Genomic DNA, 24,308 nt, shown 5'->3' with positions numbered 1-24,308 from the left:
CTGCACAAAACTCTCCACTTGCAGCCCACAGAAGAAATTCTTTCACTTCAAAAAATTCAGAAAAGAAACCTCAATAGTTTACAACAAACAAAAGACAAACGGTTCTCAAACATGATAGCAAATATAGTGTCTACCCAACCTGAAGTCCAGAAAGAGCACTTTAGTTTCACAAATCCCTCTGCTGTTATCACAGAACTGGGACTGGATTTTTCAGTTTCTCCCTTGCTCCATTGTTTCTAGTTACTCTGCAGCATGCTCAAGAACAGGCAGGCTTTCTGCAGCTCACTCAACAATGTCAAATCAAAAAGGACTCAATAGCTTCAAGATTTTAACCCTTCCTATACACTGATATTCCATATGGAAAATCACCTCCGAGGGAAAAGGAATACAAAATTTATACGGTTGATAGGAGAGATATATTGGCAGGAATGCTTAAGGAAACCAGTAAATGATACAGACAGGAGTTTGCCAAATGACATAAAAGCAGGTGATCTCCACCTCTTCACAACCACTGGAAATACCCATGGAAAAAGAAAAACTCCAGTAAGTTCCTGTTCATGGTTTCCTCCGCTCGGTGTGAAAAGCAATGCTATCCACTTCCCAACTCATGAGGCAGCAGGTGATCTAGCTCAATGAAATCTTCGAACAGAATCCATAGGAGGCAACGGCTACCCCTGTGGGGTTATAGTTGTGAGTATGTCTGGGACACCCCCAATCTTTGCAAAGGCACTGTGTTATCACAGCTTTTCCTGAGCGTGGCTTGCCTACTGATGCCCTTCATAAAGGCTTTCAAAGCCCTGGAGCAGAGTTGCCAGAGAACTATTAATCTGTGTCAGGCTGCAAAATAAATAACATAGCTGCAATGCCTACATAGAATCCGTTAACAATGGATAACTATGTTGGGAGGCAGTTGTCTGATGAACTGACGGAAAAAAACACTTTCCACTGTTTGGATCAATTGAGTTCATGTTGCTGACCTCTGTAACTGCCCCATCCCAGCACCCGAGCCAGGACTACTAGGCTCATTTTTACCAAAGTCCATTTAGCAAAACCCCTCAGTGTTCTTGTTCTAGCTCTGCACCGCACACTGCCCTCACAGCTAAGAATTGTAAGGGTGCTCTTAAGCTGGTCCCCAAGAGACAGGGGAAGACTAAGAAATATTGAGACCTTGAACAGGAATGCAGCAGGCAGCATTTGTCTGGCATCTGCCCAGATTCAGACCTGAGTCCATCATTTGCGTAGGTCTGTTCTAAGCTTTCTTCTCTGCTTTTCTTCCTGTTGTTTGGCTCACTCATTAGTCTCTTGTACAACCATTCAGTTACTTTCACGGAGCTGACAGCAGCATGAGGCACTCTCTCAACCTATGAAGCCCCTACCCTGGTTTTGTATAAATGGCAGTCCTGTAAGAAGTCACCATAGATTCCTAGAAGGCGGATGCAGCAATCTCACTAAGAAAAACCTGACCCCTTTGGTTGATCACAAGACATAGGAATTCTTCCTCTGAGAATCTTCCTCCATGGGTGGAGCCTCTTTTTACTATCCACAGAAATGTGATTTTGGTCTGCTAATGCAAAGATATCAAACTTTGTCTTTGATGTGCCACTTCAAAGACTTTTGCTCTGCACGCAACTCTCAGCAATTCAATACCATAAAGAAATATACAAATCCAAGAAAACATGGTGGTAGCTAAAAAGGTCTGAAGCGATCTGGCAAACCCCAGAAAACCCACTGAAAGGTCCTTTGCTCCATATGACCAAGATTTTCATCAGAAAGAAAGAAGTTAAGAGCCACGTGAGCAAACTTCAGACATTGCTTAAGGGTCATCTGCAGACAGCCAACCCGAGATAGTGTAAAGCAGAGCTCCACTAAATGTATTGGCCACAGAGCACTAGCATAAAGGGCTTTCAAATACCTTTTAGGAGGAAAGTTGACCACTGTCAAGCTGCAAGAAGTTAGGAGGTTCTTTCCACTGGCTTTGATTTGAACCTCCTCCCCCACTGGCACACTTAAATGGTAGTTCAGGCTTTTACAGATCTCCTGATGATACTCCAGCCTTCATACCCTTCTCCTTCTCATTCCACCATCTCACATCTTTCAGTGTGGCCCTAGTCATTCAAAATATCAGTATCATAAGGGTTAATATACACACATACATATTTATTTATACGCATTATAAAATACACTCTTTGTAGTGGCAAATACAGAAAGAAAAATAATGGAGAAGGTCCGCTGGCTCACAGCTTTATTACTACACTTGGCTTTCAGGGTAAAAAAAAAATAATTCCATGAGGTATGTAACTGAACCAAAGAGACCTTTACTTTTTACAGTTTTTCTCTGCCATGGGAATTTGACTGCAGATCAACAGGACTACAGCTATATTAAGTTTCAAATTTCTCAAAAGAAACCACTAGGGCTATCAACAGAGTTTTACTTCTTTGGTGGAACGGGTTCTATTGCTTGTGTTTGACACTGACCATGTGGGGGAGAAAAACCCTGAATAAAGTACTTTGAGTTGAGAAAGCACATTGTCTTTAACAACCATTCTGAGCTATTGATAAAGAGCTTTCTTTTGCCACCATACTGTATATTATTTTAATGAATTAGACTTAAAAATAATCACCATTTCTGAAAAGGGTGAACTATGCTGAAAGTCAAAATTCTTCTATATACAACCATTTCTTAAAGCTCGTAAGCACACAGGTTTCCTGTACTGTTTTGACACAGTGCCTTTCCCAGCCTGAGGTCAACTTCATACGTGGCCATTGGAAGTCTCCTGCGTGCAGACTGAGACAAAATGAAAATGGTGGAGAAAAACATTACTCATCAAATAACAGCCCTTTTAGAAAGATGTGATGTGTGAGGGGAAAATGATAGTGTTTTGGGGTCATTTGAAATTTGCACAGACAAACTTGAAAGCTGTGGAAAATGTTTTAGCCTTTCATCATGATTGTTTCTTAGGAGCTTTTAGGAGCTTTCCTGTCTGTATCATTTACTGGTTTCCTTAAGCATTCCTGCCAATATATCTCTCCTATCAACCGTATAAATTTTGTATTCCTTTTCCCTCGGAGGTGATTTTCCATATGGAATATCAGTGTATAGGAAGGGTTAAAATCTTGAAGCTATTGAGTCCTTTTTGATTTGACATTGTTGAGTGAGCTGCAGAAAGCCTGCCTGTTCTTGAGCATGCTGCAGAGTAACTAGAAACAATGGAGCAAGGGAGAAACTGAAAAATCCAGTCCCAGTTCTGTGATAACAGCAGAGGGATTTGTGAAACTAAAGTGCTCTTTCTGGACTTCAGGTTGGGTAGACACTATATTTGCTATCATGTTTGAGAACCATTTGTCTTTTGTTTGTAAAGTTTCTTATGAGCTTAGGAGCTTTTCCCGTTTGATACTTACTGCTGTGTGGAAAACACAGCCTGGAGAAAAGGAGGCTGAGGGGAGACCTCATCGCTCTCTACAACTACCTGAAAGGAGGTTGTAGCGAGGTGGGTGTTGGTCTCTTCTCCCAAGTAACTAGTGACAGGACGAGAGGAAATGGCCTCAAGTTGCGCCAGGGGAGGTTTAGATTGGATGTAAGGAAAAATTTCTTTACTGAAAGAGTGGTGAAACATTGGAACAGGCTGCCCAGGGAAGTGGTGGAGTCCCCATCCCTGGAGGTATTTAAAAGACGAGTAGATGAGGCACTTAGGGACATGGCTTAGTGGGCATGGTGGTGTTGGGTCGACGGTTGGACTCGATGATCTTAGAGGTCTTTTCCAACCTCAATGATTCTATGTCTAAACCTTACATTGTGGCATGACTCATAAAAGTCAAAGGAAAATTTAGCAGAATGCCAGCAGAAATGGTTATAACTCACTTATAACTGGTGTAGCTGGTTACCTAATGAGTACTACAGCCAGCTCCTAAGAAACTGAACCATCTTACTTCACACAATTACTTTAGCTTGTGCAAGCTACTGAAACGGTGCTTCTGCTGGAAACATCACAACTGTACCGATGAACATTTCTCGTACTAGGGAAGCCTCCTCCTCTCTTTCTGAAGAGCGCAGACTAAGCTGCCCTGGAGCCAGTGACAACACAGGAGGTGGCCGAGACAGGGACAAAACAGAAGGACAAAACAGAGTAGGACATCTACGACCAATGGAAAATGGTCATGACGTTGAGGCAGCAGTATGACTCACTTTGGATTCAACCCTCTTCCAGAGAGAGGAAAGCAGAGTTTCTGACAGACATGATGCTTTTGATCCCTCCTCATGTGTTCCTTCCACTCTCATCCCCCGCTGCCGCAGCAACCTACCCTTCTGGATTCGTCCAGGACATGGCCCCGTTTGACGATGACTGCATAAGCACTTCTCAAACTGGAGTAGTGGCTAAGGGTGCAGCAAGCTTCTCAGGAAATCACTTGTTTTAATGCTCACAGTTGAGGGCCCGGTATGTTAACACCAAGCTGATTGTCATGAGCATCAGCTCTTTTGATTGTTCAGTGAGTGGTATTCTTCCATTTCAGTAGTCTCTTTGCCTTTCCTTTTATCGCTTTCATCAATACAAGCCTCTCCTTTCCACTAAGAGATTTACTGACACGTTGAAACCAGATGATGGTTGCCCTTGAGCTTTAGACTATATGACAGCAAACTCTAAAGCGAAGTGGAACTTAGCAACCACATTTACCTGTGTTGGATGACCGTGTTCAGATGGTATAAAGATTTTGCCCGTAGCCCAGAACAGAATTTTTGAAGTTTCAGTCTCCTTTTTCTGACTGGCCCTGTAAGTGCTGAAAGGGCAGAGACAGGGCTCTTCCTACAAATACAGGGTTAAGCGACGCGAATAGTGCCATAATAAGCAGTTGTACTTGGTGGCAGCTGTGCAACACAGGTCTTTGAAGTTCTTTACCTATTGTTATTTTAGCATTATATTCCTGGAAAGTACCTCAATTTTCCTGCACCTCCTATTTCCCGTATTATTCCTTGGGTGGGGAAATGTGATAGAAGTAAATTGTACCGTTAGAAGGAAAAACAAGCTAACCTGAGAGCAAGCATCGTTCAAAAGTTACCTCTGAACTCACTGTGCTCTACAGTTTAACGTATCTGTGCGAGCGGGGAGAGAGGGAGGCGGAGACTCCTCCCGGCGCATGCGCAGGCACGGCCCGAACGCCCAATCATCGATCGCGGCCGGGCAGGGCCGCCGCGCAGGCCGCGACGCGGCACGCCGAGGCACCCATCGGGCGCGCGGCCGGCGGCGCGCTGGGGGAACGCCTCAGGGCCCGGGGGCGGGGCCGGGCGGGCTGAGGCGGGGCCGCGCCAACCAAAACAACGGCACGCCCCGGCAGCCCTTGCGCCCGTTGCACCGCCGCCACCATCACCACCGCCGCCACCCGGCGGGGCCCGCTCGGGGCGCGAGGCGGGCGCGGAGACCCGCCGCCGCCATGAAGCTTCGCGTGCGGGTGCAGAAGCGAACGGCGCCGCTGGAGGTGCAGGGGGCGGAGCCAACGCTGGGGGAGCTGCGCGCGCAGCTGCGCCGGGCCCTGCTGCCCGCCTTGGGGTACAGGTAGCGTGCGGAGCGAACCATCGCGGGGGGAGGAGGGGGGGGGGAGCGAGCGGCCGCGCGCACGCGGGGCTTGGGCCGGCGGGGCCGTACCACGCGGTGCGGGGGGAGGGGCGAGGCGGCCCGGCCCATCTCCCCTTCCCCCCCCCCCCCCCCCCCCCCGCGCGGCGGTGCTGCTGCCCCCTGCGGGGCGGGCGGCGGCGGTGCCGGGACTGCCGCGGGCGGGGGACGGGGCGGCGGCGGCTGGTGGCGGCCCTCCGGGGCCGCGGGGTGTGCAGCTCCTCCTCCGGCCGGGCGCGAAGGGCGGGCGCCGAGAGGAGGGGGCAGAGCGGCCGGGGGCGAGACGGGCGGCGCTGCGTCGCCGGCTGCGGGGCAAGGCCCGCGGTGCGAAGGCGCGGTGGTCGCTAGGCCCGTGTGCGGCATCCCGCGGCGGGGCAGGGGGGGGGCAGCGGGGCTCCGCCCGGGGGCTGGGTAAACCCATGGCGGGGGGCGGGTTAAAAGGCTGCCGGCCTTGGAGGTTTTGCCCGGTTCGGGAGGGCGGGTCGCCGCAGCTGGTGCAAGGCCCGGTAGCGCCGGCTGCCGCGCGCCTTCCCGCAGAGCCTGCGGCGGCAGCGGGGGGTGGGGCGCAGGCCGCTGCGGCTGGCGGCGGCTGTCGCTTCCCGGCCGCTCGCTACAGAGCAGGGGACGTAGAACCGACGTCGGGAGCTGCTCAGCTGTGGAACACGGACCGCAGCTCGGTCAGAGCCGACTTAAATTTCCGTGTGGCCTTTACCTTACGCAGATGGCTGCAGGGCGTCAGTTTTACAGTTTTGCAGGCTGCTTAGACAGTCCCTGGGTTTAAATTTCGTAAACGTTTTATCTACGAAGAACTCATGGCAGCCTTTATGGGAGAGCAAAGTCTGCAGAATCGATTTAAGAACTACCTACAGAAGGGGCTCATTTTCTGATGGTGGCCAAAGGGTTTGTAGTCACAAACCTCTAATTAGGTACGATGTAGTAGCGTTTCGCTGGCGATAGGTACATTTGCTAGCACTGCGCTGTGCTGCATAGCAGTGTGGGCAGGAGAAATGTGAAGTTACTGCTTGTCTTCCCACGGTGGGTGTGTTTTATAGCTGATACTGGATAGCTGCTCCCGTGCTAGCCAGTTGCATTTCTGTTTGGTTTTTTTGTAAGTGCTTGTCCTGAAGCATCTTTTCTTACTACCTTCATTTGCAACTAGCATGCTGCAGGGCAGCTGCTGACCTTTTGAAATGAATGTTTTGCTTAATCGGAGAGCAAGACGGTTGAGCCTGCAACGCTATCTTGTTTTTAAATAATCTCGGCCAGTAGTTTATTTAAAGCTTGTTTTGCTAGGTGTGATGTCATCTAATATGGAGGGCACTTGTTTGCTTTCCTTCATAACTGTTATATGAGCAATTACTGTAAATGAAGTTATACCTACCAAGCAGCTACGGATATTTAAAAGGTACTTGGAGAGAATCGGGGGGGAAATAATTTTGTACCATATTTTTTTTCCTTCACTTTTCCTTTAATATATAGCTAATTATTAATGGATTAAAACCCACAGCATAGTACTACTGTAGTATGCAGTATGCATTTCTAACTATACCTCTGTGTGCAGTTACCCAGGTGCAGCCAACCATGTTTTGTGGTTTGGTTTTTTTTTGCCTATTTTGCAGTTCTGATACCGAGTTTTCAATAACGTTGAACAGAAAAGATGCTCTCACAGAAGATCAGAAGACCTTAGCTTCATATGGGATTGTTTCTGGTGATTTGATATGCTTATTACTAGAAGAAGCAGATGGACAGCCCAACCTACCACCACCTCCTCCTCCTTCTGCTCCTCCCCCACTTGAGAATGGTCATGAGCCATCCACCTTGATCCCCAACAAAAGTCAGGCCAACAGTCCAAAAGAAGGAAGGCAGAATGAGCAATCTGGCAACCAGAAAGCTCATGTGGAAGTTCAAAAGGGTGACGAGAGGGTAAGTACATGAGAATTGCTCTGTACAGCACAAGGCAAAAAAGAAGGTATCTTGTTGTGTCAGTTGCTGTACTATATAATAGAGAATCTTTTCAAAATATTTGGCTCCTTATACTTCTCTGATACATAGCTGGTTATTTGGATGGAAATTTGTTTCTATTCATTGTATATTAGCTGTGACACAGAAGCTACTTCAGAGACCCTGAGATGTTTCAGGTTTGAAATTTTTACAGGATTTAATATTTCTGCTGGAACATGCACTTTCCATAAGGAAGTTAGGAGTATGTTTCTTACCTGCCTCAGGGCTACCTTCTCAAGGAAACTGTTTCTAGGTACTGAACAAATGCAACAGGCACTGCCTATCGGGAACACCACTCACAAGATGAGTGCATGATTCCTTTCTAATGGGTTATAACAGTTCCCTGTGACTCAGATGGCCTGCCATAGAGTCAGACCTGTCTGTCTTGTGCATGGAGGTTGTGTTGCTGAGATAGCTGCATGAAGCATACAGGGTCATACAGACGTACACCTACGAAGCATGAGGCAGGAGCTAATAGGCACATTTTTTCATGTTACTCAGTGGTTGTTTCCTGTGTGACAGTACATACAAATAGTTAAGCAGATAACAGCTCCCGCCAACTGCTGGGTCTTCTGGTGAATGGTCTCCGTAGAGGAGACACTGCAGGTACAGCCTAGTGCCACGGTCTATCGCGTTACACGATCCTGTCTGTTTTAGGCAGGAGCTTGAGAAGCTGGGAGGAAATTGTCTTCCAACATTCTTTCAAAGCAAGTAGTTTTTTTTGGTTTGGAACAAATTTCAAATACAAAGTGTACCTTAATACAACCTTTATATGATGTCTTTTAAAAATACTGTTTTAACGTATGAAAACTAAGATTCAGGATAAAAAGAATTGTAAGTAATGAAAGAAAATGTAGTTGAACTGTTGTCCCATTGATTCTTGTCAGGACCAATAATCCTTACATGGTGCTGTGGGCATGCAAACTCCTTATGTCTGTCAGTCAGACCATAGACACCAAGATGACACCAAGTTGGGCGGGAATGTTGATCTGCTCGAGGGTAGGAAGGCTCTGCAGAGGGACCTGGACAGGCTGGATTGATGGGCCGAGGCCAACTGTATGAGATTCAACAAGGCCAAGTGCCGGGTCCTGCACTTTGGCCACAACAACCCCATGCAGCGCTACAGGCTTGGGGAAGAGTGGCTGGAAAGCTGCCTGGCGGAAAAGGACCTGGGGGTGCTGGTCGACAGCCGGCTGAACATGAGCCGGCAGTGTGCCCAGGTGGCCAAGAAGGCCAATGGCATCCTGGCCTGTATCAGCAATAGTGTGGCCAGCAGGAGTAGGGAAGTGATCGTGCCCCTGTACTCGGCACTGAGGCCTCACCTCAAATACTGTGTTCAGTTTTGGGCCCCTCACTACAAGAAGGATGTTGAGGTGCTGGAGCGTGTCCAGAGAAGGGCAACGAGGCTGGTGAGGGGTCTGGAGAACAAGTCTTATGAGGAGTGGCTGAGGGAACTGGGGTTGTTTAGCCTGGAGAAAAGGAGGCTGAGGGGAGACCTCATCGCTCTCTACAACTACCTGAAAGGAGGTTGTAGCGAGGTGGGTGTTGGTCTCTTCTCCCACGTAACTAGCGATAGGACGAGAGGAAATGGCCTCAAGTTGCGCCAGGGGGAGGTTTAGATTGGATGTAAGGAAAAATTTCTTTACTGAAAGAGTGGTGAAACATTGGAACAGGCTGCCCAGGGAAGTGGTGGAGTCCCCATCCCTGGAGGTATTTAAAAGAGGAGTAGATGAGGCACTTAGGGACATGGCTTAGTGGGCATGGTGGTGTTGGGTCGACGGTTGGACTCGATGATCTTAGAGGTCTTTTCCAACCTCAATGATTCTATGATTCTATAGTAAGCTGTGCAGAAGTATATGTTTCGTATTTATTTAATATTCAAAGGCAAGATAAAAGATTCTCACATCTTCCTCCAAAACTGTAGTGAAGGATGGCAGGAAAATTTCTAAGTGACTATGTGTCATTGTAGAAGAGCTCCAAAAGTCTGAAAATCTGTGTTTAACTGGGGCTATGTCCATTGCTGTTAATGAGAGAAGGGAAGTTCCACGGGTGGATGGCCATGTCAGCCTCATACAAACATAAGGGTGTCTTGTGCCATTGGACATGGATGTGGGGGAGAAGTAGCTACAGCTCCTTTAGACTCTTTTTTTCTCTTTCCTGACCCTTCCCTTAGGTAAATCTGCTTATAGTTTTCATTCACTCCTTTTTTTTTAATGTGTCTGTGGGTAGTTTTATCAGTTAATGTAATAATATGGTGTGATTTTGGTAGAAGAAAGGAAGCCACAATAAAACCACAGTGCTCCTCAAGTGTCAGCAGATATCCTCCATTGCTGATATTTTTTTCCAGCTATTTGGACCTATTGTGTTTCTAAGCAGTCCCAAGTTACCATTTTGGTTACTTGCCATGCATGTTGGCTGTATTTAAATAAAAGGTGGTACTACAGTGAGCAAATTATTCCTGTGTATGTTGTGAAAATTCTGATGAAGGTTTAATATATTACCACTTTTGTCTTCAAGTAGTATATGCATTCAAATGACAGACCCTTTTATGAAGGGCTTGCATTATAAATATCAAAAAATACAGAGGCTATGTGTATAATCCCACTCTCCAGCTGGGATGCTAGAAAATGGAGATGTAATGAATCTGTAAAACTTGCATGAGAAATCAGTGGAGTAGACTGGGTGCCTGTGAGGACTGGAATAAGCAGATGAATAATTTTGATGTGTATATAGAGGTGTAGTTTTCTGAATTAAGGTATGTTTTGCTTTCCCTTGAAGGCAGGATCCAGCCTAGAATTTCCTTCTGGATTAGTCCCAGAAGATGTTGACCTGGAAGAAGGTACAGGTTCCTATCCCTCTGAACCCATGCTGTGCAGTGAAGCTGCTGATGGTGAAATACCACATTCCTTAGAGATGCTCTATCTTTCTGCTGAGTGCACCAGTGCCACTGATGCCTTGATCGTTCTAGTACATCTTCTCATGATGGAGACAGGCTACGTACCTCAGGTAGGTGCACAACCTATCGGGAAATGTCTTGGTCAGTATGAGAAAGCTGTGGAATATTGTGGAAATGTGTGATGCAAGATGCATCTGAAGATTCATTTCTGGCTTTTTATATGTCAGTCAGCAGCAGGGGCTGCTGAAGTATCAGCTTCTCCAAATTGCCTGACCAGTAAGCCTTAAGGCTAAAGACTGGAGTAGCTTTTAGGTGCGAGAGAAGAGGCCTGCCCCTGTGTTTCTTTCAGTCCTCAGCCTCACTGGGACCCAGCTGATAACCTCCTGTTCCTGCTTTATACTGATGAGCTTGGCAGATGTGCTTAGATTGTAGCACTTTGAAGCGCTGCCTTAAGCGTCAGTATCGTCTCAATGGTATCCTGTTCAAATGGTGGTTAACAAGGCCTAGGTCTGACAAAACGTTGTCTCCAACTCCGTATTAACTTCAACTGAGTTCAGTTAGGCTTTGGTTCCACTAACCTACAGAGGTATCTAACTTGTAGTCGAACACCTATGGCAGTACCTCTGTACAATGTATGAATTCACCTTTTCCCTTTAGATTTTCAAATTTGTATTGTATGTTTAGTAATATGTGGCTAAACATGCAAAAAAAGATTTGCTCTCAGGGAAGGTGTTTAAATTCTCGTGTTTTTTCTTGCGATGAGGCTAACTAAGCTTATGTAGGGGGTCGGTTTAGGTGTCCGGTTGACCAATACCAGTTTAATAAATCTGCTAAGTTAATTGCATTCCTATAGCCTGAAATACTACCTGAAGAATACATTTGCCACTGGGAAGAAAGTTTGTTTATGTCAGTCAGTACGCTTGGAAGTAGGGAAGATGATTGCTGTGCAGATTTAAGAGGAAAGAGAGTCTATTTGTATTTGTGATTATGTTGTGTCCCCTTCTGGGATTCCATCTGGGCCTTTTCACACTGAAATTGAAAGGAAAAACTGTTACTCCACTCAGATTTTTGAATGGATTTCAAGCTATGGTTCTTCAAGCCCTGTCAGACCTCATAAGTTCACAGAGGAGGTGCCATAACATGTTTTTCATGCAGTAAATCAACATACGTGCAGGAGTTATCAGAATGCTGGAATAAATGACAGAATGAAGTACATGTCAAAGAAGTAGGTGTGAGTCTGCTCACTGAACAACCTTCCCTGTCAGAAACTGGGACAGGACAAAAAATTACTAAATTTCTCCTTAGATTTGCTGTTAGTCTTGGGGAAAATAGTATATAACCTCCCCATCCCACCGGGGCGGGGGGGGAAGTGAGCGAGCGGCTGCGTGGTGCTCAGTTGCTGGCTGAGGTTAAACCACAGCACCATGCAATTATAGTCTGTGTCATAATGCACGTTGGGACTAAACTAAGATTTGAATTGCAAGCAGCATTCTGGCAGTTCCTAACTTTTAATTCTCTTTTTCTGCCCCTTAGTCTTGGTACATTGCTAAAGTATGGCAGTGTTATCTCTGTGTATTTTTAGGGGACAGAAGCCAAGGCAGTGTCTATGCCAGAGAAGTGGAGAGGGAATGGTGTTTATAAGCTACAGTACACACATCCCCTTTGTGAAGAAGGCTCTGCTGGTTTGACTTGTGTGCCTTTGGGAGATCTTGTTGCTATTAATGGTAAGTTAGTCAAGTTTTTCTCCTGGATGCACATTGCTAAATATCACCATTGTTTAGCAAGAGAAAATTTAAATGTGCTTTTGTGCACTCTGTTTAGAACTGCACCTTGACTATCCAGGTTGCTGAGGTGTGAGAGATGCTACTTCCTGATGCTGAATGTTCTTGGCATTCCCTGTCTCCGTGTTAACTGTTTCTCTTCCTCTAATCATAACAGAACAATCCTTAGGGGATTCAGCTGGCCTTTTTGTTCCAATGTTGTAGAAATACGTTTCTTGCCTCATTTCATAGGAACTTTGGTATACATTGCCAAACATTAAAAGAGAGAGATTTGCTCCAGCTGCAGTATTTTTTGTCTCATGTTCTTTGCAAGACTTACAAACAACTTCCAGACTATGTATTCTTTAGCTTTAATGTATAATCTTTCCTGTAGCACACTAACAGTTAAACTGTGGTCTCAAAAATTGTATTTAGTTTAAGCTATTCAGTCCAGAAAATTTAGGGAAGTCTAATTTTTTGAAGCAACTTCCATATCACTCGGTGGGGTTTTTTTGAGGGTGGTTTTTTTATTGCCTTTTTGTTTGTTTTTGGGTTTTTTCTTTCTCTTTCATATTTTATTTAGCATTTGAGCAATTCCACATTTTTGCAGAACCAATATTAAATTGGGACTTGATTCTAATTTCAAGATATCTTTGATTAAAATTCTCATGTTTATTTGTAAAACTTGTAACTGATTATGGCAATTTGTATAAGCACATATGTTTTCTCAGAATGTGTACAAATTTTGATCAAATATTTTAACTAAGTCAGGCTAAGGTTAGATTTAGGACAGTGTTATAACTACTATGCATATAGTGTTCATATAGTAAGTTTGTTGAGTCTTTCTCTAGTTAATACTTTTTTTAATGACTGGGTTATAATGGCTCGCTATGTACCTCTTTTAGCTGTGTTAGATCTCTTTCCATGTGACAGAATTGTTGAAGGCAATGCTTGGTTTTTGTCACCAAGATCTTTGTTTATTCCCTGCTATTTTAAGTTCCATTTTATTTTTCTGAAACTTTTATTTGTCTAGCTGCTTGCTATAGTTGGGTATTTTTCTTGAGGAAATCTGGTAAGGGAGGAAAGTAAAACACCTCCGAAGGGTAAGGCAGTAATGAAGTGACCTTTGTCATCTCTCATTGTGTTTTAAATTTTGAAATGTCTTTTCTCTCTTCCCCCCCCCCTTATATTTGCAGCAACATTAAAAATCAACAAAGAGATTAAAGGTATTAAGAGAATACAGCTATTGCCAGCATCCTTCGTTTGCTTTCAGGAGCCAGGTATGATTGAGCTATGATATTCATAGTAGTAAACTGAAAAGTAAGGAAGTCACACATTGAATAAGGATATACTTCAGTAGAGGACCAAATAGGTAAAGAATTGCAAAAAAGAATAAAAATACGGTTACCGTTTAGGTGAGTCATAGCTTTGTGGTAAAAAGAATTCAGAGTGTAGCCATTTACTCACATTTTGCTGTTGAAACAATTTTAATTTATTGGATTAACTGTGTAAGGAAAGAACCTTGCAAAGCCCGAGCCATCCTTTAGCCCATATGCCTGTTACTTACGGGGTCCTAAGCATATGTGTGAATCTCTGGGGCAGCAATGCTGGATTATACCCCCTTTCTGCCTGGCAGTTCAAGACTTCAGAGGCTGGTGGTACCTACACTTTTGTTGTGGCACTGTATTTGTTATATTCTTTTTGCCAGAAAACATGTGCTGACCACATAGCTCTGCAGAATGCCAAAATTAGAGGGAAAACTGAGGCGGGGGAGGAGAGAAGGGCAGATAGATGTGGATCCTTGTGAGCACAAACCTGACCAGCCTTTTGTTCTCTGAAGTATGTATGAACTGCTGTGTTGGCAGTTGAGGCTGACAGTGTCCTACACTGTGTCCTGGGTAGCCCCAGTCGCTGACGTACAAGTCTAGTCGAAAGGCTTTAGAAGAATAACTGAGCACTGAAACGTGTCCGATAAAACAGTAGTCTTCTGGCTCCTGTTTATTTAGAGAACAGCATGGAAAAACATTCCTGTCAGAAAAATTAATATTGCAAGCACTTACAGCATAGGTGCATGTTACACATGAGCTTTGAAATCTGACAGAGGAAGCTCTGACAGCTTGAGGGTCAGTTTGTTTCTGAAGAACTGGGGTGTTTCTCTTAATGGTGCTTTTTAAGGCCAAAGGAAAGCCTAGCCTGACCATGGAACTGGTCTGTAGTTTGTCAATGAATTACTTACGGTGTGATTGTTACACTCTAGCTGCAGAGCTGCTCCCATCAAGATTACAAGCAGATTACAGATCTGCTTATAAGAAAACCATAATTCTTCTGCTCTTACATAGTTTTTGCATTATAACCTCCTGAAGTTAAGCTTTTTACCTCTCTTTGATAGAAAAGGTTGCAGGTGTTTACAAAGACCTTCAGAAATTATCCCGTCTCTTTAAAGACCAGCTGGTTTACTCTCTTCTGGCTGCTGCCCGACAAGGTGAGAGAAAATACTTACAATTAGAGATGGTATTTCATTTCTGAGGATGGAAGGAAGGGGGTCTATCTAAAGCCTTTGAGGAAAAGTGTTAGGAACAGCTGCTTAGTGATGGGTGTATAAAGATTAAGCATAAAGTAATTTATACGTTCTAAAGAAATTATATTAATCTGTCTCAGAAAATGTTAATATAATGATAATTTCCTGGTTTTAATTTTTGATTGCTCGAGTCTCACTTAAGAGACATAAGTGGAGTGGCTGTTTTCCACACTTAGTGGTGAGAAAATCATACCACAGTAATTTTGTGGCAGTAGTTCTGTAGTTTTGATCCATTTCTTTGTCAAAGCAGAAAAATTTATACAGCGTCATATTTGGAAGTCTAACCCCAGGAATGATCTTCTCAGTAACCAGTCATTGAGGGCTTGGAAAGGATGGTAGGAAGTAACCCAAGCTGGTGTTTGTGGAGCAGTAGGAAGCCAGGCTTTCTCTGCATAAGTATTGCCATAAAAGGCCTCAGCTTTGTATTCTGAAGACTATTCAATGGAATTCCCTCTAGACTTCAGTGCGGGAAGGTTTTATGTGAAGCATGTGCTCTGTATTTAATGTGTTTTTTGTGGGCTCATGAAATCGGGCAGGTCTCTTTTTCTTTACCTATTCTTTTGTTCTGTAGCCTATAAATATAGTTAGGTGTATAGAATGTTTTTTTAGGCTTACAGTGGCCAATAGTGGTCAGTATAAAGTGCCATTTGCCCTATTTTGTGCACTCCGTAAACGTACTTAGAGTTGCAAGAGATCTGTTTTATAAGAAGTCACGTCACAGTACTTTCTGAGAAAAGTGGTGTAACTCAGACATCAAAGGGAAGTGATTTAAGGGAAAGATTATAATGTCCTTTCTTTCTTTTAGGGTCTTTGGAGATAGAGTAAACTCTGCACCACTTAAGTAATGTTTCTGTTTTTTTCACTTTGTAGCTTTGAACTTGCCAGATGTGTTTGGGTTAGTGGTCCTTCCTCTTGAACTCAAGCTTCGGATTTTCAGACTTCTGGATGTCCGTTCACTCATCTCTCTCTCTGCTGTTTGCCGTGATCTTTACACAGCTTCAAATGACCAGCTTCTATGGAGGTTTATGTATCTGCGAGATTTCCGAGGTAATGTTGAGACGCATGTTTTTCTAATTACATTCTCATGTGAACAGAAGGATCGGGTCTGACAGATTTTGATGAGGCTCCTCAGACAACCACTTCTGACTTTTAAATTTACTGTGACTAAATGCAGTCATTTCTGATGCTAACCAGTACAGTTGGTCAGGTGTAATTCAGGTGGATGCGCAGTTTTCTGCCATGAAAACTAATGACAATCTGCCGAGCCATTACTGATGGACCACATAGTTCTTCCCAGTGTGTGGTGCAGACTTTCCTTGTTTTCATCTGTTTTTCTGGCTACCTTGGTGTACTGGCTATTGCAGATATTAGGAAGTGGAGGGAAGAGATATTCCTGCTATAATCTCTCACAAGAGATTGAAGAAATAAGGTGGTCAAGGGAAGTGCTGTCAGAAGTCAAAGATGGGGACAGTGTTTCGGGGATTCCTCTACTTATTCAGTAACTTCTGGAGATGATGCTTTACGAAGAATGGGTGTGCAAGTGGATTACCTATTGAATGGTCCTAGAGCCTTATATTTTTTTTAAGATGCGTTATCTGAATGAAAAATGTATTGACCCAAAGTGTGTTTCTCATGTCTTGATTCTTCTGCAAGTTCTGACAAAACTGTGGGCACCTGTGGCATGAATGCTACTTAAAAATAAAATAGATGGCTCTTCTTAATTTCTTGCTTCTCTTTGTAGATCCTATTGCAAGGCCTCGTGACACAGACTGGAAAGAAGTAGGTGGCTTTTTTTATATAACCTCTCTGAGATTAGTTTCCATGGGCTAATTTGAGGATAAAACATAGACTTTGGGAGGCAGTAACTTTGAGTTAAATTTGACTTTAAAAGTGTGGTGTTCTGTGTACACATGTTGAATTTGGTCAGAGTAGGAGAAAACAGCATCAACAAGTTACATGATGCATGCCCAGATCGTGGGTTAGGGGTCTTCCGGAGATGTTGTGTTTGGTCTTTGGCAGGCAGGGCAGTTGCTGTTCTGGGTTTTGAGACTGGTGAGGAGTGCTTTTCTGAGAAGTGCTGCAAAACTGAATGCAGTTGCTGAAGCTGGAACACAAAAGCACTTAGAGAGCTTTAAAATGCCTTTGTTTCTGTCTGCAGCTATACAAGAAAAAGTTGAAACAGAAGAAGGAGGCCCTGAGATGGAGGCACATGATGTTTCTGCCCCCTACACCTCATCCAATCCCCTTTCATCCCAACCCATTCTATCCTAATCCTTTTCCTCCCAACCCATTTCCATCAAACCCAATCTATCCCCCAATGATCATTGGTGGAGAATATGATGAGAGACCAACACTTCCATATGTTGGAGACCCAATTAACTCACTCATTCCTGGCCCAGGAGAAGCACCAGGCCAGTTTCCTCCATTCAGACCACATTTTGACCCAATCAGTTCCTTGCCTGGACCAAACCCTACACTTCCAGGACGAGCTGGTCCCAATGACAGGTTTCCACCCAGACCCAGCCGGGGCCGCCCCATGGACATTCGCCGTGCGTTCATTTGATCGCTGCTTTTTCCTTCAGTGAATTTTCTAGTCCCTGAGCTTGCTTTCTAACTGCAGGAGATTGCAAATCCCAGGCACTAACATCTGCCATCTCTTCAGATTGTGGCAAGAACATGTGTGCATGGTAATATTTCAAACACAAAGGCTGGGTTTGTTTTATGCTCTGGTAGTACTGTACCACCTGGCACTAAGGTCTATTTCACAAAGAGCTACAACTTAGAACAGTTTGTTCTGCTTCCCCCACCTCGCCCTTAATTATCTGTGAAGTGCTACTTAGAGACCAGAAGGATACCGGCCAAATATTTGCTGCATCAGATAAAGAGCACTTTAAATACAAGCCCTATACTTGTCTGTCTTATTTGAAGAGTTTTATTAAATGGCCAGGAAAAATGGTGGTGTTTCAAATCTACCTGGCTAGTAATCTTTATTAACAAAAAAATTTACCGTGTTCCACATAGAACAGGATGCTACTATTGTTATGGTAGATGTGAGTTTGTAGAAATTTTCAAGGATGACATTTCCTTTTTCCTTTAATGTTTTATTAGGTAAAAAGCATTTTTGTATTGTTACTTAATACACAAAGAATATAGGGAAGGGATTTTCTTTACAATGGAAGTATTAGAACACAAATCAATTCATTTTACAAACAACTGAGTAGAGTCATGCTACAGTGCAACTCAGAAGTCTGAACAGAAGCAGAGCAATTTTACAAAGAACCAGCAGCAAAACTTTTGTCTTTCTCCTTGACTTTACAAATAAGGAGCTGTAATACACGGCTGCATTTACTGTGTGTGAACTAAAACTGGTGCAAAAATAAATCTTTCCTCCTGCCTAACTTAGCTAAGGAATTAAATAGGTTGACCTGGTTGCAGTGGAAATGGGATCACAGCAGAAGCAGAACGAATTCTCACTTTACTGCAGTGAATTTCATTTAATTCCATTACTTCAGTATCAAAATATATCTTGCCAAGAGGAAATGTGTTGTAGCATGTTATGAGCACCTTTCAAGTGTTGTCTTATTAACTAACGAGCAACTAACAAGACCACTGTTAATGTCTCCTGATGAGATCTGCAGGCTGATGCTGGAGTTCAATTAAAGGAAGACTGGAATGACTAAACTTTGCTAGAACTTTTCATTTCTTACATATTTTTTAAGATGGATTGATCTCAGTGTTTCTGTAAATGTAAATGGTACTGATGACTGTTGTGACAGCTGATGATATTTTCTAAAATCTTTTTGAAATTCCAGCAGTGGAAATGGAATGACATTTCCTATTAAATACAAGCTATTTAATCAGTAATACTTACGTGCTTTTTCAGGTGATATTTCAATGATTCATCTTGTTTTGTATAAAATCAGTTGACTTCAGTAGGGTCAGGAAGTTTTGCCATTAACTCCAGTGGAAGTAAAATACAATACTTTATTTTGCTGTTAAAAGTTGTATTTCTTCTTCCTTTCCTTTTCTACTTCACAGCAACGGCATACCAGTGTAAATCCTGCCATGATTAAACACCTCAGAGTGTGTATTTACAGAGTTGCGGGACAGCGGTTCCCTTCAATAGCAAAATTGCCCTTAATTTTTAACATTTGCCTGCAGTGGTTGAATTGCCTTGTTCCAACAGAGTTTTCACTGAAGTGAAAAGAGGCCTATAGTCAGGCCTCTTAGAGCTTAGTGATTCTTTATATTCCACTGGCTGTAAAAAGGAAAAGGCAAATCTACACTGCGTTGGTCTTGTACCATTTTGTCCTTGTGGTCAGTGCTTCAGAAATGCATACATAATATTCAGATGAGGTTATACAGCTTTAACTGATAAAATAACTTGTTACTTACTCTTTTCACTTTTTTCAAGCTATTTCTGGGAACAATGGTCTCTATGTGTGCGAGACGTTAATTTTGTGGCGCCAATGGTACTCACACTACCAGTGCCTTGATGACAATCACGTTGCTTGCTCTGCTGGCATGCCCCGTGCTTCTCTGGAGTTGGGCCCTCTCTGCCATGGGGACAACCTCATCATAACTTCTGCCAGGCTGATGCCACAGGTTCTGTTTATCCTGGATTTTGTCATTTGAACATTTGTTTTTGAAGAAATGAACTCAGCCTTTTTACAGATACACCATTATGTGACCTGAAGATACTCCTTCCCTTTCTTCATTGTTCCTTCATGTTGTAGTAACAGTATTGTGAGCCAAAGATAAAGGAACCTGACTTCTCCTAAAATGTCAAGTTCCCTAGAGAGGAGTTCCCTTTACTCACGAAACAGGATATGAAATATAAAGTGAGTATCTTGGGACCAACAGTGTAAAATTAGAAGACAAAACAGAGGAAATATTTGAAAACTAGCTGCTTATTTTGTTTATTCGCCAGCTCCTAAGCCAGGTATGAGTGTCATTGCCGTTTGCAAACTCTATAGAAGAGAAACTGCAAAAGATGAAATGTCTGAAGATGGGCACTTCTTACCTGTACATCTGTATCCAGCACTGTTAGGGTTGCTACTAACAGTCACTTGGAAACAAGGAACCAAGTCCTTGGCTTTTCTATTTACTGTTTTATCTTATTCATGAAACTTAAGCCAGCCAGCCAGATGAAGTAACTGGGTCGTATGCAGGGTGTAAGGTCTTGGGTACCTGCCTGTGATTAATGAAAGAGAAGAAAATACCGCTGCAGTTATTGGAGCAGGACTGCTCTTCTTCTGAACCTTAGCTTTATACAAGACTTAGTTGCATGGGAACGTAAGTGACATTCCTCTTGAAATACTGCACCTAGATATTACAAGAAAGTCAAGATGTTTCTCAGTCTGTATCTCAACAGCAAAATGTAAATTAATTTTCCAGGTGGTGGATATGAGTGGGTGTCTTAGCTGTGTCCCAGCTCCTTCTTGGGCTGGATCCAAACACACAAATCTATTCATGTTTCCTGGCTTCCATGTGAAGAAAATGAAAGCATGCAGGACAAAAGGGAAGCTCTGACCAGGTGCTCAGTTTTCACAGCTGTGTGAGGAAGATCCTGAGGCATGCTGTGGGGCACGTCTGCCCTGTGATTTAAACGTAACTTCTATTCACCAACTTTTCTGTTGCCTTCTTACTGCCCCTAACTCCAGCTGTTATATTTAGGTAGCTAAGTACTTCTTGGGTATACCTTAGTTCCCCATTCATAAAATGGAGAATATACCCCTTGTATTCCCTCTTCCTCTTGCTTTGTTAGATTGTAGGGATTTTGGAATGGAAACCCTGCATCAAAGGTGATAACCTGAATACATGATGATGCATTTGTGAATCTCCTGCTAGCCACAACATCTAGTTGTGAGCATCATAGTTGTAGATTGAAGTGTATTGTTGGAACATTTATAGGACACAGTATAGAGTTTCATCATTTTAACTTAGGAAATCAACTCAGTGTTTTCATTAAAGCACTTCAGTGGATAGAACTGAAGAATCTTTTCAGGAACTATAGGAATAACCAAGTTAAGCTGCGAGTGCCTGTTGCTTTTACTTGTTTTTGCAAGCTGGAACTAGGAGGAGGGGAGATGCCGTTCTGTTTGCTTGTCCCTTGAAAGATGACAGCTGGGAGCTGCAGGCAAATGAAGAGATCTGAGTCGCTGCTGGGTATCAAGTCAACAGTGCTACCCTGTTGCTGTGGTCCGTTGGAGGACAGCCCTGCTGTGTTCAAGTGCAGCATCAGCAAATGATCCAACCGTTGTGGTGTCAGTGATGAACTGGGGTCGATTTATGGGGCCATGCCATACTAGTCACTAGTTACTTATTTTTTATATAGGTTGTGTTGGTAAGAGAGACATAAAAAGACTCAGGGGATAGAGCAATTGAGGATTCTGGCAGTAAACTTTTATTTTTTGTCTTTGCATCTCTGGTGACCATTTAGTAGGGAAAGGCATAAACCATGCTGAGGGAAGTGTTACAGAAGGAAATCCTCTCCCACCAGGGTTGTATTACCTCCTCTCCATATAGTGGAGCCTGTTAATCTGCTATTGTTCTTGCCAGTGGGACAATGCTTGCTCAAGGCCATTTGTCACTCTTTTTATTGCTCCTGGAGACTGCAAAACAGCAGGGTCTGTTTTTTTTTCCCCCTCAGATAATGACATGTAATTATGATGCTACATTGTAAACTGCTTAGCAAATCTGGAAGGACAACACAGAACTGGGGGGGGGGGAAAGATAAATCATCAGGGAATAGGGTGGTTCTATAATACTGAACTTGAGGTATAAATCATTGATCCAGATGAGTTTCTCAAGAGCCTTCCAACCTGGAAAAGCTATGCTGTTACTTGCCTGAAAGTGCACAGACCACAAAAGCCATTATATGTGTAAAGGCCTGCTCAGGGGTAGGTCATACAAGGTCCAGATTACTGCATTGGATTTAGATGTTCATTACAGGTGTTACGCAGGAGGGAATTGCTTGTTTGGCTTTATTCCCACCAGTGAATCATAAGATCCAAGATGGCAAATGCTGCTGTTGCTTTTGCTGCTTTGGCGATCTCCCTGTTTAAGTGACAGCAAAGATACGTGCCATTGGCTCAAATGTTTTTAACTTGCTGACCTCTCTGCCTCCCTGGGCATTCCTAAGTGTCATCAAGGTGAGGCTGCTAAGGGAAGTACAAAGCCAAAAGTCTGGCCTTGAAGCTGTATGCACGGTTGGTGACTAAAGTACTTGACAAAACTTGAAGGAAAGTTGAGGAGGTGGGATGGGGACCAGCGCCTGCATTAGGTGGGTTATAAACAGAACTAGCACAGTGCAAGGGGTAGGTTCTCAGCTGGTAGAAATAGCCATAGATACGTTGATTTACCCAAGGTGTTTTTTTCACTCATGAATGTAGCTTGTCTCATTCCTGTTTTTTGCCGTGTCCCAGTTCCAGTATATGTGCTCATACACAGCTTCATTCTGTGTTGCAGGCTTAGAGGAAAAGCACACCTGGCAAAGATCCATCTCTGTCTTCTCTGGAAGAATAATTCTTGGGGGTGGTCAGGGAGGACTAATACTGATCATTACCTGCTTGGGGCAATCCCGTACATGCCCTCCCATGGCTTGGTGTCTCTGGATGGACCCAGCTCATCTTATTTGTAAAGGATCGTTTTCCTGTTCTATTGCAGGTTTGTCACCTTGCATTCATTTTGCACTCACCCCAGTGAAGTCAATGGGAGTTCAAGGAGGGAGACAGGATTTCACTCCATCTCTCTGTCCATTCGGTATTATGGAACACTCAGCACACAAGTATGTGCACTTCATCAGCTCTGCTATTAATTAAGCGTGTTCCTGGGGGACATACTTAGCCAGATGTGACCAAGTCACCAAAGTGCTTGGAGTTTAGCTGGCTTTTGTCTGGAATTTGTGTGAACTGTGAATGTGAACTCTGGTGTTTCCAGGGGCAGGGGAAGAAGTTGTTTTTTGCATGGAAGGCCTATTTCTCAGGTTATTTTTGAGCTAAGGCTACAGGGTTAGAACATGACATTTTTCTCTCAGAACTCAGGAATCACGTGCGGGGGACATAAATGCAAGGCATGAAACAGAGATGTTTTATCTGCTGTGAGCAGAGTGATCTGGAACAAACCAGCAGTCCATCTGGATGACCTGCTCATGTGATCTTTGGCGCTTACTAATGTCTGATACCGTACATTTAACTTGAATGTAGTTTTGCTCTGAAAAGTGACTTTTTATAAAGTTGGTATCATGAAGTTCCACAGTTCACTGTGTTTCCATGCTCAAGCATGCTCACTTTTATCAGTCAATGAATACTTACTCTTAACTCTGTCTTTGCACATCTGTTTCTGAAATAACATTTTTTTTTTAGCTTGACCTCAACAAGGATTCAGTAATTGGAAGTTAACGATTGTATTGACTATATACAAATCAAAATAAAATCTAATTCGCACTGTTATAACTGTGTTGTCTCCACAGGGGTTAGCAAGAGTAAAATTTGCTTTACAACTCAGTCATTTGAACAGATGTGATTCTGATTATGCACAAAAAACAATTAAATAGTGCCACTTTTATACAGTCACTTTTCAGACCGTTATTATAATATTTTCTTTGTATTAAAACAACTATAGTTTTCTAAATTCCCTTTACCCAGGTGTTAGTTGTAAATCACTGGGTACCATTGAGCGTATTCCAGGATGACATCAGGTACACTGATACGAAGAGTGAGGGCTGACAAAAGCACAGATCCAGCTGCAGGGCTGTTAATCAGAAAACAGGCTAGCAAATGATTTCCTCAGGTTGCGGATGGTCTCAGCTTTTGCTTCGTCCTCATTGGCATTTCCCCGCTGAGATGACTCAGATATGCTGAAGGTGTTTGTCAGGGACTGCGATTTGCTGAAATGGAAAACAGAGTTCAGACTCAGCAGGAGAAGGTGGTTGTTCAAAGCTGGTTACTGATGCTGTGTTCCATCACACAGACAAATTCAAGGATAAAAGGAGAGGTAAGCAAGGAGAATCTCCATATGCTAAGACATCCAGGAATGAGGGGACCAGACTAGTAAGTGTTCATGAAAACATCTGACTAAAAACATGCAATTGCCATTTGGTGCAACTGTTGTGAGGAAGAGTTAAGTAATTTCACTACTGATACAGAAGAATGGATTCATACTGAGGGTCACCTGTCTCTCATCAGCCACACCATGAATGGTGGTCCTGTCTTTTCAAATGTGAGAGTATGAGGGGTTGGGTAAATTGGTAGCCACGTCCCCTGCAATGTGTTGTTGCCTGCCCTCCCTGGCATGTCTGCTCTGACTGTCAGCTGTTATGCAGGTCTTTCGATTGGCCACACTGCTCCTGCTAGGTGCGTATCTGCTAGTGTTTAAGTTCAGATCAGAGCTGTGCTTTTGATGTAAATCTCCCAATATTCCCCACTTCATGCTTTGTCACTGAGCGGTTTCTCCTGGTCAGTAATAGG

At 43.6% G+C, this 24,308-nt stretch overlaps 2 protein-coding genes across 5 annotated transcripts in view; one reads left to right on the top strand and one right to left on the bottom strand.

The window, feature by feature from the left end:
* Positions 1-5,368: 5,368 nt before the first annotated feature.
* On the top strand, positions 5,369-18,839 carry FBXO7 (F-box protein 7). 3 transcript variants are annotated; one of them, XM_076338952.1, is made up of 9 exons: positions 5,369-5,540; positions 7,223-7,526; positions 10,383-10,610; positions 12,083-12,224; positions 13,457-13,540; positions 14,650-14,742; positions 15,709-15,885; positions 16,580-16,617; positions 16,997-18,839. In XM_076338952.1, the coding sequence occupies exons 1-9, from the start codon at positions 5,425-5,427 to the stop codon at positions 17,399-17,401; spliced, it is 1,587 nt and encodes a 528-aa protein (XP_076195067.1). In that variant the 5' UTR covers positions 5,369-5,424; the 3' UTR covers positions 17,402-18,839. The 3 variants fall into 3 exon arrangements, with proteins under 3 accessions (XP_076195067.1, XP_076195057.1, XP_076195077.1); XM_076338942.1 differs by having other exon boundaries at positions 5,369-5,546; XM_076338962.1 differs by lacking the exon at positions 5,369-5,540 and adding an exon at positions 6,431-6,503.
* Positions 17,919-24,308, bottom strand: part of SYN3 (synapsin III) — a 208,747-nt gene continuing 202,357 nt past the window's right edge. For both annotated transcript variants that reach the window (XM_076338922.1, XM_076338931.1), the window contains one exon: positions 17,919-23,728. In XM_076338922.1, the coding sequence (XP_076195037.1) occupies positions 23,596-23,728 (133 nt within the window). In that variant the 3' untranslated portion in view covers positions 17,919-23,595. The remainder of the gene's footprint in view (positions 23,729-24,308) is intronic.

Source organism: Aptenodytes patagonicus, chromosome 1 (genome assembly GCF_965638725.1).
Source record: "Aptenodytes patagonicus chromosome 1, bAptPat1.pri.cur, whole genome shotgun sequence".
Lineage (NCBI taxonomy): Eukaryota > Metazoa > Chordata > Aves > Sphenisciformes > Spheniscidae > Aptenodytes > Aptenodytes patagonicus.
Note: the sequence above shows the minus strand (reverse complement) of the source record. Positions and strands in the feature narration are given on the sequence as shown.

Bases quoted from the DNA above. Each gene is read 5' to 3' on its own strand.
- FBXO7 (XM_076338942.1), top strand. From the start codon at position 5,425: ATGAAGCTTCGCGTGCGGGTGCAGAAGCGAACGGCGCCGCTGGAGGTG. The intron at 7,527-10,382 runs GTAAGTACATGA...TTTCCCTTGAAG, and splicing joins TTCAAAAGGGTGACGAGAGG to GCAGGATCCAGCCTAGAATT. The intron at 10,611-12,082 runs GTAGGTGCACAA...GTGTATTTTTAG, and splicing joins AGACAGGCTACGTACCTCAG to GGGACAGAAGCCAAGGCAGT.